At 37.7% G+C, this 15273-nt stretch overlaps 1 protein-coding gene across 1 annotated transcript in view; it reads right to left on the bottom strand.

Moving 5' to 3' along the window:
* The window catches only part of RRP15 (ribosomal RNA processing 15 homolog), a 46288-nt gene that overhangs the window by 29795 nt on the left and 1220 nt on the right, over nt 1-15273 (bottom strand). Inside the window, exons 2-3 of the mRNA XM_081224016.1 lie at nt 4569-4843; nt 2023-2120 (exon numbers count right to left, since the gene is read on the bottom strand). Coding sequence (XP_081080142.1) covers nt 2023-2120; nt 4569-4843 — 373 coding nt within the window. The remainder of the gene's footprint in view (nt 1-2022; nt 2121-4568; nt 4844-15273) is intronic.

Raw genomic sequence — 15273 nt, 5'->3', positions numbered from 1 at the left:
CATTTGATGCTAGGAAAGATTTTCTGGATCTCAATTTCATCTGTAAATGGGAAAAACAATACTCAAGAAGCTTAAAAAGTATTCAGCTATGTTATCTGCAACTCTTATAAGACTAATTTAAAAAAAATTTTTTGAAGTACTTTGTGCTATAGTTAAACTCACTGAAAGATAAACTCTGAAGATTAAGAACTGTCATGTCCATTACAGTAGCCACGAGCCAGACGTAGCTAGCGAACACACAAAATATGGCCAGTATGAACTGCAATGTGCTCCAAGTTTAAAATACACACTGGATTTTGAAGACTCAGTATGAAAAAGAGAATTTTAAAATCTCTTTAATAATTGTTTTATATTGATTACATGCTGAAATAATAATTTGACTATACTGAGTTAAATAAAATATATTATTTAAATTAATTTCACCTCTTTCTTTTTACTTTTTTCAATGGGGCTATGAGAAAATTTTAAATTACACACGTGGATCACATTATATTTCTACTGGACAGCAATGATTTAGACCATTAACATCCCTTCCAGCTCTAAAATTCTATAACCTATTAATTTTCCTGCTCTAATCATCACTGCAAGAGGCAATCCACCACAGGCCCTGAGCATCCCTGCACGTTCTTGCTGGGTTCTTCAAGAATGCAAGGCCCCAACTGCTCTTTACCCAGGCCATTTCTCAGGGTTGTGTTTGCAGTACGCAACCTTGAAAGATGAGGTAATGTCTCCCCCCGGACAAAGAGCAGGCTTGTTACCATTCACCATAAAAGCAATAGATTCCCAGGTACAGAGTTCCTCTCCTGTAACACAACCCACCACAGGCACAGGCATCCATCTAGGGCACCTGCGCTGCCCCCGTGGGACACAGGGAACCAGTGGGAACGTGAAGCTCTGGCTACTGCTTTTGCCGTGAGTAACAAAGTCCTTTGTCTCTGGCCCACAAGCCTCTTGTCTCCTGCCAGCATCGAAGAAACTTTACCAAGCTGGCTTATTTGTTTATAAGGAGGGTAAAATTCCATACCCTTCACGGCAGGGCTGGGACCAAAGTGAGGAGAGTGAGATGCCCAGGGTATAAAATTTAAGGAGGCACTTATTCTCTGGCACTAATCCTGCACTCTTCTAAGCTCTGCATGGGTATTAATTATTTAATTCTCAGAGAAATCCTATAGGATAGGTATAATATTCTCTCCTTTTTCTAAGGAAAAATAAACTGAGACAGAGAGAAAGTAAGTAAATGCCCAGGGACACCCAGCTAGTCAGTCAGTGTGCTGGGATAGGTTAGCAGTCTGGCTCTACTGCTCACTCTCTTACCCACCCAGCCTCACTGTCTTACTGTACAACACCCAGATGGATTGTTGTAGGCAAACAGGACATTTAAGGGAATTCCACTAAATGTAATTGCTATATTCTTTAAGTAGCAACCCGACTGTTACCTCCACCGTGGACACTGCTGCAAGTCCCCTACAGTCTCCCATCATATGTTCCCAACACTTCAGACGTACCTTTATTTACAAAGAGACTAGAACTCCTATACATAAGTGGACAAAGACCATGCAGCAGCCACCAGATGCTATTTATCTTTGAACACAGAGGGCAACAAGTGAATGTTTGGTGCCAATGGTAAAAAAAAATGCTGAGCGAAAGGACAGCACAAAGCTGCTATAATGTGTAATCCGTTACGTCATATAGTGCAAAGTAACAAAAATAATCATCTAGTGCCATAATTTAAGACAAGCATCCTAAGAGAAATGCAGGAAGAGGTCTGATTATACTGTTCTTGTGACTATAAAATACAAGATGATACGAAATAGGTTCAAACCAAATATCCACTTAGCACGTTATATTCTTGCCTCATGAGACCTCCAAAATCTGTGGTTGAATCCAGTATTAAATAGGCAGGCTGAGACATAAATCACTTGGCTCTGAGAAGGCAGACCTTAAGAATCAAATCTAGTCAGAAATGGATCACTACACAGCTTTAGAGTACTTATTTTTTAAAGGGCAAGAACACTGTCTTACCTCGTTGCAATTCTCTGAAGATTTCTCTCTGTTTCTTTGTCTTTGACAACATCTGGCTTTACTCTGCACATCATTTCCCATTCCCGCTTCTTATCAAGCTGTGTTATAAATATTGTTATGTGAAAGAATATTAGGCATTTTTGAAAGTGCAGCACACTTTGATATGATACTCTGTGAAAGGACAAAGGTAATAAATCATTCTGGCTTAGTTTGTCATAGGGACTTTCAAAAACCCACACTTTCAGGGGTTCAGCTCAGGGAGCCTGTGGTTAGCACTCCGAGTGTCATGTGAGAGGCACCAAGTGAGTTGACGGCAGGCTCTCTGACAGCAGGGGCCTGGAGAGCCGCCAGCGCAAAGAGCCAGGCAGGACAAGGCAGGGTGTGAGCAGCCACATTCCCGCCCTGCCATCACCAGATCCTCGGAGGGGAGCATCAGCAAGACTCCAAACTACCCTCTTCCGTAACCACAAGTTTAAATACCGTTTCTCTTTATTTTTAGAAACTGACTTCCTCAGCAGTCAGAACTATTAAGAATTTGTATCAGCTTTGAAAAGAATAGCGTCATATCCAGATATACCCCGTTTATACAGTGACTATTTTTCTTTTCTCTTATGGCACATCTGACCAATATCCTTGCCAAATAGGGCATATCGGTCACAAACTACAACAAATTGATTCTTTGCTATAATGCAGAAATAGAAAGGGATCAGGAGATAAGGAAATCCCAAAGACAACATAATCTAATTCAAAACCTTTTCCGGGGGTATCCCGGTCTCAGGTACCTGATTTGATACACGGCTTCTCCAGGTCCCCTCCTCGGGCCAACCTATCACCAATATCAAATATACTGAATATGATGAACTAATCACCAAGAAGCTGATGAACATCAAAACCACTAAGAACCAGTGGAAAAAAGTCTCCTTTTATCTTTTCCTTTTCTCCATTCATTTAATCTCTCATTTTGTATTAATAAAAATATCTGATCATGGTAAAACCAAATCTTTGCTCTTGCTATCAAGATTACTCTGATTCCTTTTTAAAGGAGTAGATTCTTCCCCAAATCATGTAATTTATTTTAACTATCATGAAATTCATTATCAGACTATGCCAGAAATAAAAAAAATCTTACTTTTAAAACAGTTGATTCTTAATTTTCTATTGTACCCAGGGGATAACAGGCATGCAGGATCCCAAAATATTTTTTAACTTTGAAATGTACTTTTATACTTATGATTAGAAATAAGTAGCCAATATTCTGGAAACCAGTAATATTTAACATTAAAAAATGATGATAATTTACATAGACTCTACCCAGAAATATACACTCAGAGTGTTTGTGGCTGCTGTGTTGTGTTTCTGGTATCCACACGCGTGCTTTCATGCATTATGTGGACAGTACCATCTCTAGCACTCAAAGGTTTGGCCTAGAGCAGAGTTACAGACTCGTTTCTGTTGGCTTCAAAATGCTGTTCTCTCACTGGAACACAAGAACTACAGGTAATTAAGGATTAAAGCCTCTTCTAGCTTTTGCCAGATAAAAAACAAAGATTCAAATTTTCAGTTGAAAAGCTATCAGTAAGATTTAGAGATAAAACTGATCTTAAATAAAGTACAATGAGAATATCAAATTAATAAAAGAGCACGTTGTTTCTAAGAGCAACACTTGAAAAGTTCCATCTTTATATAGCCCCTTACAGAGAGCCAACCAGTATTAGGAACAAAGAAAACATTCATCTTGAAACAAGATAAGGGGATGGTGAACTTAAAAGGAAATAAATGCCATTGAAATCTATTTTTCTTTTATTTTTACCTATAACATAACTCTTGGAAATGAGTACTTTTATATTGTCAGTACGATTGTAGAAAGTTATTTTTCTCTCAATAAAAAATAATACCTATTTCAGTAACCAAATATTTTTAGACATAGAAATACCTCATCAGGGAATATAAAACCTTATTATTGTTTCTCTACCTCCTCTGTAATACACAACAGCAAACTGAAGTCCAACTTTTGGCCTCTCCCTTTCATTAGGAGGTGGCACTAGTCTAACTTCTTCCACCAGTGGTTTAACAAAAGGTACCAGGAACTCAAGTTTATCCAACAGTGAAACAGTTTGTTTGCAGAACTGCAACCAACCCCTGACAATGACATCATCAAAGATTTATACCATAAAACAGATTCTGAGCGAAAAGTAACTAACATGATTCTATTAGTTCAGAATTAATAAAGTTAGTATCTGGACAGCTAAGTTGAATAAGATATTCAAACCCAGGAGTCACTGTCACATGTATAACTACTTGATTTTAAAAGGATACATTTCCTTGGCATTTACATTTCTATTGTTTTGCTTAGCTGAACAATAAGTGAACATGCTCAACAGAATGATTCAGCCTAGATTTCTGAACACAACCTTGGTTATGCACCCTCACATAAAACGCAAGTTACAAACTGTAATGTTAATTGGACAAACACTGCAGGGAACAATCTGGTGCAGATAAGAACTAGACTAGACAACCTAATCTACAGAACAACTGGTAGGACACACCTGTTTTCTTTTCTCTAGTCTCTCTTGCTTTAACTTCTCTTTTTCCTTTTCCAGCTCTTTGTTTTTGACCAGAATGGTGGGTTTACTTTTAGGAGTCTTCTTGTTAAGGATTTTAGCCATGGCATCTGCCCAGCCCACATTAGTTCCAATACTAGCTTCTACAGCATTTTCACTGCCATCGTCACAGGGCTCAGCTTCATCCTCATTGTCAGCTTCTACTGCTTCTTCACCAGAGGAAAAGCGATCCTTTTCCGATCCACAGCTTCCTACAGAACCTAAGAGTAGAAACAAATTAAACTTTAAAACCAGAGGCAGACCTTGGCAAGGCCATGGTAAGACCCTTGAGGCCCTTCCTCAGGCTAACGGTTCTCCATCAGTCTCCATTCTTGCAAGAGGAGACTTTCCTGAGTCCCACAGCTGCAGTAATAGCTGAGAATGGCAGGACCCTCCATCCTACTGCCATCCTCCCCCAAAGACCTGGCCCAGCCATGTGGACGGGGAGGCCGCAGTGGCTTCAGCACCCAGGACCCAGGGAATAGAAAAAAATCCAACAGCCCCACCACGTCTTGTCATCAAGGTGGTGACAGACGCTGACATCGTGCCAGGGCAGAGGGTGTTCAAATCCCCAGGCTTTGTGTCATTAAACTACTTGAAGAGACTAATGAAGGTTACTTTAAAAACAAATAACAAAAAAAACTTTAATCTGTCAAGAAAATGGTATAGTGCTCCCATGGCACAGAGAAGTCAGATTAAGTTCTCTGAGGGCTTTGGCCCAGATGTTTAAAATTCTGAATTTGTGTGCAGAAAAATCTAAAAACCAACTTCCTTTTATAGAATCTGCATATGACATTAATCAACTGGGGTGTTTCAACATTTTTGAAAAATAATCTAATGAAGTGATACGTGCCCAGGGTTTGACTGCACTGCTGGGTGACTGAGTGAAAATATCAAGCTCTGGGTTGAGGATACAAATTCGTATACTGTTGAATTTTTGCATGCAGAACCACCAAAACAAGCATATACAGGCTACCAGCAAACTATGTCATCATGTAAGATTCAAATGGCTGGAATCAGAGGAGTGGCCTAAACAACAATCCAGTTGGTAACCTTACTAGAAAATCAACATGCCAAGAAGCTCTGGGTACTTTTAAGTTTTGCAGCCTATCTCAAATTCTGAAGCTCACTGTACTTTAACAACAAGAACACAAGAGCCAGCACAGTGTGTGGGTAACTAAATGATCCAGAGCCTTCTGAAGAGCTTCTGCTTTGTTCTGCAGAAACCTATGGAACTATTAGGAAATACTTTAAAAGTAGTTTTATATCAGCTTATGGCTACGATCAAAGTGAAAAGAACTGAATGTGTAGTCAGCTCTTCAATTCTGAGTGATCCCCCCTAAACTCTTCACTTTAAGCCATGAATTAAGAGAACTGCTGAAAAGACCTGACTTTTAGCTAGTCATCATTATATTTGCTTTTTGGTATTACTTTTGCATAATACCTTTATTTTTTAATTGTTGAGAATTCATGAAATAAAAGGATAGAAAACTAAACATTTAACATATTGAAACTAAACTTGTAACATATTAGAAAAAAGCAAATAAAAATATATAAAACAAAACATTTTATACACATATAAAAATGAGCCTTAAGCATAGGAGTAGAAAAATGAAGTATCTTCAAAAAATTAACAGAACAATACATAAACTAGAGTTGAACACAGAGAGCAAAATAATACTTTATATTTTTAAAAATCATGATCTTAAAACATAAAGTATGTTAATGGTATCAAAAAATATTAAAGGAAATGATAAAGAAGCAAGAATCACTAATAATTCTACTGCCCTAATGTGCTGCATATTTCTTAATAAAGAGAAAGAATTTTTTAAAAAGAAATTAATTTGCCACGTATTTAGTTGGAAGCCTTCTCTGTATCCTGTACACTGGGCAAATTTAAGAAATCTGAGAACATGACTAGGATTTGATATGCAAATCTAAGGTGATATAAGAAATCTTACTGCCTGCAATATAAGAAAAAGTATCTAAATTTTGCCAAACAAAAGCTGAAAGCACTATCATTCAATGAAAATCTGAGTTTCTGCTATATACCAGATTCCAGAGTCACATTATTTTTCCCCCAGAAGCATCTCCTAGGATCAGTGTTCCCTGGAAAGTAGGTTGAGAAACAAAGTTTGGAGAACGTAGTTAGCTGAAAAACATATATGTTAATATTGCATATGTTTATTCCTCAGTCAGCAGCACTAGACAGGCACTAATAACAAAATAAACACTGCTTTGAAAAGTACTTCTTCTAAGTAAGCATTTATCCAAATGTAAAGAGGCACAACAGCTTAAAAGTTTGTGTCAATGAAGAATCTATGAGTGATTCAAAGCAGAAGTCTTTACTAGCTCCTGGTAAAATGTCAAAACTACAACACTGACATCTAGTGTTTTGTCCTGATGAATTCACACACAAATTGCAGCGAATTTGTTTCACCTACACTGTAAAGGCAGCCAAAGGCTTTATGGTTGTATAAGCCACTCCAATTCTCCATTTCTAAACCCTGGCTATTTTTCTTTGATGTGTTTCTTATCCAGCCTGACTACCACAACAGGCATGTGATGGACACAATAAATCCATGACGTTTTATAACACCATTTCATACAACCTGCACTTACCCCACCAATTAAAAAAAAAAATCCCAGAATAATTTACTGAAGTCATAGTTTTTATTTTATTATTTTTTTAAGAAGCTCTAGCTCAGAAGTTTTTAGTCACGCATTCACTGCCAATGGAAATGATGATATTTTATATAAATTTAAAATGCCAATTTAATGAGATCTTCCAGCATACTAAAAAACAGGATTTACTTCTAGGATACCAAAGATAATCACTATGCAAATCAGAAAATAGAACTGGTCCTTAAAAATTTACTATAGCCTACGAGGACGAGATTTTTTGAATTGACCATGAACTGATACTTAAAAGAAGTTAAGTGGATGTAGATAAGCAAAAAATTCCTTTGAAGTCGTGTGTGTTATTTTAAACATTAACTCTAATTCTGCATTCTATTTTAAAAATCTTGAAATTAAGGAAGGGCTACAAAGAATGCTTATTGGAAGTAATAACTCAAGGTTCCAACAGAACTTTCTGCATTCAAGGAAATGTTCTATTATCAGAGCTGCCCACTAGCCACCAGCCACAAGAGCCTACTGAGTACTTCAAATGTGGCTAGTACAGCTGAGTCATTGAATTTTTAACTTAATTTAATTACTTTAAATTTAAAGTGATTAGTGGCTATCATATTGGACAGGGCAGGGTTAGACCTCTGAGATAATGAGGTAGACACAGGCATTTCTCCATCTCTTGCTGCCTTTTCCCCAAACTTCCACCAGCCTTTCAAACTTGCCATCCGTCCCTGATCCCAGATATACGGTTAGCTGCTGGCAGAAAAGTGAGCTATTTACCTTAGCCTTTGGAACTCGGATAAAGTTTTTAAAGAAGACTCGCAGTCCTTCAATATTTACCAAGCAATCGTGAATGAAGACGAAGGAAGGGGAAAATGAAAAATCAAATTCCCCTTGAAGAAGCCAAATGTTTAGTAGGATATATAAATCAGTTAAAACCAATTGTAAAAGTTGGTTTTACAATCTGTAAAATTTGTAAGTGTTCTTCTAAAAGAAAAACAATGAAGAAAAGGGTGATTGTTTAGGGGTATCTTTTACAAAGATGATTTCAAGTTGTTTCTTAAAAGTAAAGCAAGAGTTTGAATGACAAGAGAAGGAAAAAGGCCAAAGAAATAAGTTTCTACAATGAGGCCAACTGAAAGAGGCAGGGGGCAAGATCACTGAATCTAGAACCAAAAACATCCTAGATTTGAGTCAATGTTCTGTATTAAAATTAAAACTCTTATTGTAATCATCATTATTATTGACATTCCAGGCAGAAGAAACCAGCATGTCCAAAAGCATGGGAATGTTGAAGAAGGTAAGATATTTATAAAGTAACAAGAAGTTCACACTGGCTGAAACTGGAGATTTGGGGATTGGACGGTAAGAATTGGGTATGAAAAGCTGGTTGGTTTACATAAATAAGCTGGTCTGATTTATCATCCAAGAAATAAAATATACATCAAGCCCCAAGTTCTGCACTATAGGTGTGTACTTCCAGTAAGTGGCCAAACTGCGAGTGCTTTTTTCTCTTACCACCTACCTCAAGTCCTTACTTTTAAAAAAGTTTCTCTATTGGATTAAGAAGGTTGTTCTTTTAAAATACAAATATCATCTGGGAGCATTAAGGCTATTGGTTAACCTTGATGTTACCTCACACCTTTAGAATTTACTCTAAATCAAACAGAACTCTCATAAAAATTTGATTGACATCAGCTAGCAGTGGCTAAAGAGTAAAGACACAGAACTCAGGGTGCCTGATTCAATCTTAACTCCAGACACACATCTATGTGACTTTTCTGAAGGTCTTTATGTTCTCAACTTTAATTTCCTTGTCTGTACAAATGGCAATAAAATAGTATCTACTTCATCGGGTTTTGTGATAATTAAATGAGTTAATATATACAAAGCTCTTAAAGAGTGCCTAGCCCATAGTAAATGTTTACATGTCAATTACACACTACACACAGGACACAGACAATGTGGCTGTGGAGAAGAGAGGAACAAAGAGGAAATAACTCGGGTGGCTGGAATCCACAGGACATGTGAAGTGCTGAATGGGAAGCTTTAGATGATCAGTTACAGCACAGCGGTTAAGAGCTCAGATTATAACATTAGGCAGACTTGGCGCTATGTCCCTGTTTCCATTACTTCCTACCAGTGTACTCTTGGGCAGGTTACCTAATCCCTGTGTCTCTGTAAAATGGGAATACAAACAGTACCTACCTCACTGGGTTGTTATGATGACTAAATAACACAGGAAAAGCACTTAGCACAGCCCTGGCACATAGTAGGCACTAAAGAGATGACAGTAACCAGAAGACAGACAAAGATACTAAGAACCTGGGAGCCAGAGCAGGGGGGAATCCCAAAAGCTTTCAAAAGGATGCCAAAGAACAGTGGGGAAGGGGGAATAAATGTTCCTTCCACTATAATTCTACCCACAGTCTTGGACCCATGCACCAGGCATTCATGGTGAGAAGCCACCTTTGACTCAATTTCAGAAGTGGTCGATGTCTCCATCCTACAGCTTTCCGAGCACTCTAAAACATGTGTTGAGGGCTAGGTGCTATTTAAAACACCTTTTATGCGTTATCATTTAATCCTCACAATACTCTTTGAGTTGTTATTATTATTCTATTTACAAAGGGAACGGTTCTCAAGCTTAGAAAAGTTAAAAAAAATGTCCAAAGTCACAAAGTTAATAAGGTAGGATGATAGGGCTGTTGATTTCTAAGGCACTACAAAGCTTTGAATCAAAGATTCAGCTCAGACTAATGTATACTGAACTAATGCAGAAAGTAGTCATGAAATAGCTCAATAAAGCTTGAATTAAAAAGGAATTTCTCTCTAGGCCACAGTTAACAGAACAGCCATTGCTCGCGCTCATTCTCATTTCGCCCCTAGCTATGCAGAGCTCTACAAAACTACTGCTCCCCACTCCAGGTATAAATCATCTGTTCCGATCATGTCATGTGATCTTTCCTGCCCATTAGTACTTAATTTAGACTATTTAAAATTGATACTTGAAAACTTTTTAAAAAAGCATTTACCTCTAAAAAAAAAAATGTAGTTACCCCAGGTTTCCATAAAAATAACCAAAAATAAAATGAAAGTTGTACCACAGGACAAACTATCGGATGTGATTACTGTGTGCTATCTGGGCAAGCCAGAGCAGACAGAGCCTGGAAGTAGTCTGTTTCCTGAATCTGTCCTATAAATTGCTAAACCACTCAAGTAGGACTATGATATACTTCATTTCTTAGGCATGTTCCTTTGCTATTTAAGTAACTTAAACGATGAAGGAGGCTATAAGTTACAGTTTGATGAAAAGCCCATTTATCTGCTAGGTTATTACATCTTGAATACTGTTTTGTAGTTTATCAAAAATGAAGGGATAGCTCCTAGGACCTTCTAAACCGATTGTTATCAAGTCTTGTGTTAGAAGTATATGGCCATTTTTCAAGTATGTAACCAGATAATTCAGAAAAAAATGAAATTACCATTCCTCCCTACTAGTTTATAGGCATATGGACACATTCTATGAGGGAGGGGTCAATCACTTCATGGCACTGGACCAAGGCTTTTTTCACTTGGGTTGATTCACTGACTACAGAGCTTTTTTTTTTTTTAATAAAGACTATTACTTTAAGAAGCAAGTAGGTATTGTGTCTAAACCTCCAACAGTGCATAAATTCCATAAATCTGAGTAGGTCAATGATAACTCAAGAGGTAGAGGTTATCATACTCCTCTTTATAATACTTGATATCAACACCAGTGTTCTCATTTTCTTCACCTGAGTTGATTTACTGACTGGGAAGGCTGGGTGTGCCTGTGTTTTTTATTTAGACTACAAACTTAAGAGCCAAGTATACATTGTATCTAAATCTCCAACAAGGTATCAATTCAATAAATCTGAGAAGTTCCAGGTTAACTCACTTAGGGGTGGCATCCTCTCCTTTATAATGCTTGACATTTTGTGTTACTCTAACGTTGACTATAGCATTTTACCTTTCACATACCTCTGATTCGTGATCATCCGCAATTTTACTATGACCAGATTTCAAACCCTACTGAAGAGTATTACAATTTACCAAAACTTCAGCCGGAATCATTTTGCTACCATTCAAGTTTATATTACATACAACTTCTGCTAATTTTTAACTTCAGTTAAAAATACCTGGTACATGAGAAAAGAGTGTAAAAATCCCATTAAGAGAGGTTTCCAATTTATAATAAATGGATATTGAGTACTACACCATGTTTCAGGATTTATGCCAAGTTCCGAGACACAGCTGTAACCAAAGCTTTCAAGGTCTCTCCCCACAGAACTAGGAAACTTCTGCAAAGTCTGACAAATAATACTTAAGAGGTTTACACTCATAAAAGCACAATTTTCTACCTTTCTTATACAATGTGTCAAAAGAAATTAAAGCCAGATGATAAAAAATAAAGTTAAAACAACACATGGGCTATACCTGTGTGTTTTCTATGGAATTTAAGTAGCATCTTGCTAAAGGAAGTTGCTTTCAAATGTTGATAAAAGGCACATCCCTATCAATTTTTATGAACCAATTAAAATTCAAAGATAAGTCTCTAATTCAATTTCCTGATAAAATGAGCTGGTACACTTTAATAACAAGCCTATAATTTGCTGATTCCTCATGCATCTGAAGTCAGCTTCAATCGTCTGCCTCTATAATCTCTCAGAATCCATTCTCTATAAATTTTTGATAACTTAATAGTTCTGCCAAGGCCACATGTACACAAGTATCTGAACTAGAAAAGCTGTTTCCATGGGTCACTTTTTCCAGAAATATCTGATTTCACAAGAGGAAAAAAATCAATTTCTTATATTAAATAGCAAATTCTGAGTTAAACCAAAGGAAAACGTCCCATCCAAAGGAACTACATTACTGAATTTATTAAATAAAAGGTCCTTTATTATTTATGCCTATTGAAGAGACACATTCTAAATCCTGAAAGAAACAGCAGAGGGAGACAACTAAGTAGAAATCTAAAGGACAGAGAAGCTGCTTACGAGAAAGTGAAGAAAAAAGAGCAGCTGGTAGGACAGCATAAGCGTGGCTAGGAGGGAGGAGAGCAAATGTGTTCACAGAACGAGGAGTTCAGAAACTGTGACACCAGCGAGCTGGGGGGGCGACAAGGTGTGAGCCAAGAGGAGTAAGCAGCCGTCAGATCGTGGAGGCTGGGTATGCAGACTGTCACCAGTTCACAATGATACAGTCCCTCCTGCTCATTCACCGGCTTCTGTATTTGGGAAAATGAAATTATGAATTCAGCCTTGCAAATATTAAGTGTGAGGTATCTATGGAACAACTAAGCATAGACAATCCATAGTTGTCAAATTCACTATTATTAATCCTGAACTCTACCACAGATACATGACTAAATGATTAGGTTATGGAGTGAGAAGGGCAGAATTAAGAGACAACATCCTGCAACTATGGACTGAACAGTTTTCCACTGGGAGGCATAATGGAAACAGTATCTCCAAGCCTCTGTCTCCGCATCTGTAAAACAGAAACGCCAGCAGCTACCTTGCAGGGTTACCAGAGGAAATTCTAACCTTTCTTCTGCAGAAAGCTCCAGCTTATAAACACCACAGTTACCAAGGGCTGGAAGGCTTATTGGGTGGTCAAGAGATGGGACTAGCAGTTTTGTTAGTTCAGAAAAAATGTCATGATCATTAATCCAAATATTTATGAGTAGGTGCCTGTGCCAAACATTAAATGCTTTACATATATGAGCTCATTGAATCTTTGCAACAATCCTGAGGAGACACTTATCACCTCCATTTTAGGGATGAGGAAACTGAGGCAGCTCACAGTAAATAAGCAGTACAAACACAGGGGCCTCTTATACAACTGAGTAAAAGTGATCATTCATTTCTAGAGATAATACATGGATATTAGGAGAAAAGAAGGAAGGTTGGAAGAAGTGAGGAGGGAACGAAGACTACACAGTTATAAACAGCGGAAGGAATGCTACAGAAATCTGACCACAGAACACCCCTGAGGGACGGAAGCTTCTTGAGTGGAAGAAAAATCTGTCTTAACACCTAGGTTTCCTCATACCCAATCTTCTTAAGATCCTATGCCCCTGCTCTTTTACTTTCCAAAAAGCTTTTTTTTTTTTCTGATCATCTCTATCCTCCTGGTTCCTCAACCGTATCAGCGGAGTCAGGGGTCAGAGTAAAGGCTCTAGAGCCAATTTCAATAATGGTTGTGTCATTCACCAACTTGTTAATCAGCTTGTGCATTGGGGGAGCAAGATAAAACCTCTCTGTGTCTCAGTTTCTTATAAGTAAAATGAGAATAATAATAACCCTGTCTCACAGGGCTGTTGTCAGAATTAAAGTGATACGTAGGGAGCTTAGAACAGTACCTAAGCTAATATTGTTGTTATTATTACCTATTTCCTCTAACAGTATAGTACTCCCAAAATTTATGGTACTACAACTTTATTTGGAAGTTGGTTATCTGGAAAATTGAATGCTTTCCTTCTGAAACACATTTCCAGTGGGGACCTTCTCTCTGTCTTCCCTGTACTTTCCTAGTGCAATCCCTAAAAGAGTTTTGCAATTGCCTGATTGTTCTGGCTCTCTATGGCAGTCACCATACAGTTAGCAGTGATGTTTATAAAGATGTGTCACCCTCTTGCTTAAAAGGTCTCAAGCGCTCCATACTGCCTACAAATAGAGAATCCTATTTCCTTCATATGGCAAACAAGGCCCTTTACAATCTGGCTTTATCCTGTGTTCCTAGTCTCAGTGACTCCTCTAAAGAGCTAGAGCCATAGCCAACAATTCACCTCAACCTAACCAGCCATGCGTTTTAAGAAGCTGCATGCCACTGTATGTGTCTGAGACATGTGTCCTATATCTGAGAAAACTGTCCTCTCCACCCCCAGACTTAGAAAACTAAGGCTTCGATGAAATGACACCTTACTTATCAATATTTATTCAGCAAGAAAACATACTTAGTACCAAAATGTGTAAGGAAGGCCCTATGAAAATAAAGATACATAAGACATCGTTCCAGCACTTGAACTTACATCCAAAAGGAAAGAGACACGTTAAAATAAAATAATAATACAGTATATTATGAGTAATATGTATAAGATAGAAGGAAGCAATGCCTAGGCTGGGTTCTATAGGATATGGATTTCTCTGTCTCCATCCTTACCATTTTTAACTGGGCCAGGATCATGGTAACTATAACCTTTATAATGAGCTCTTAATAATACTCAATACATTGTATTACAGTCCTGTGTTTAATATCTATCTTCCCTAAGACTGTAATTCTAGGGCAGGAATTTACTCATCCTTTGTATCCTCAACACCCAGAGGGTGACCAGAATACAGAAGAACACAATTGTTCATTGAACTGAATTGAATAATAAGGTCTCTATATTAGCCAAAAGCCTTCTTAACCCTAAATGTAATTGAACTATAATAGCAAGAGAACCCTAGAACCTAATCATATTTACAATAATGAACTGAGAAGTCAGGACAGCTCTAACTTGAAATTACCCAGTACTTGAATAGAGAAATCTACTTTCCACCTAAATCTGTAAGCAATACTGATATTCTGCTCCAAATGTAGTAGTATTTCTTTCTCTGACAACCCCACAGGAACTAGTCTATTGAGTTCAAAAAATATTGGGAGGTGTTCCAATCCCTGCTCAACGAATAGTCTGTTTTCCTTAACTCCTTTGGCAGGAGACAAGGATTCTAATTACCGAGGGACTGCAGTAGTATATAACAGTTTCTTCTTCTTAGTCCTGGAAGTCGAGGTTTATTCACTCATTTACTTAAATATCTGCGAAGGATCCACAACACAGCAGGCACTATCTTAGGCACTGGGTACAGAGGAGTCTCTCCTCTTATGGAACTTACATTCCAGCTGGGAGAGACACACAGCAAATATACAATATGTCAGAGGGTTTGAAAAATGCTGAGAAAAATAAAGCAGGGTAATAAGTCAAAAAGTGAAGGCAGGGAGTAGTGGTGTA

The sequence above is a fragment of the Mesoplodon bidens genome (assembly GCF_964165515.1).
Source record: "Mesoplodon bidens genome assembly, chromosome: 2".
NCBI classification, from domain to species: Eukaryota; Metazoa; Chordata; class Mammalia; order Artiodactyla; family Ziphiidae; genus Mesoplodon; species Mesoplodon bidens.
This window is presented reverse-complemented; position numbering and strand designations above follow the sequence as displayed.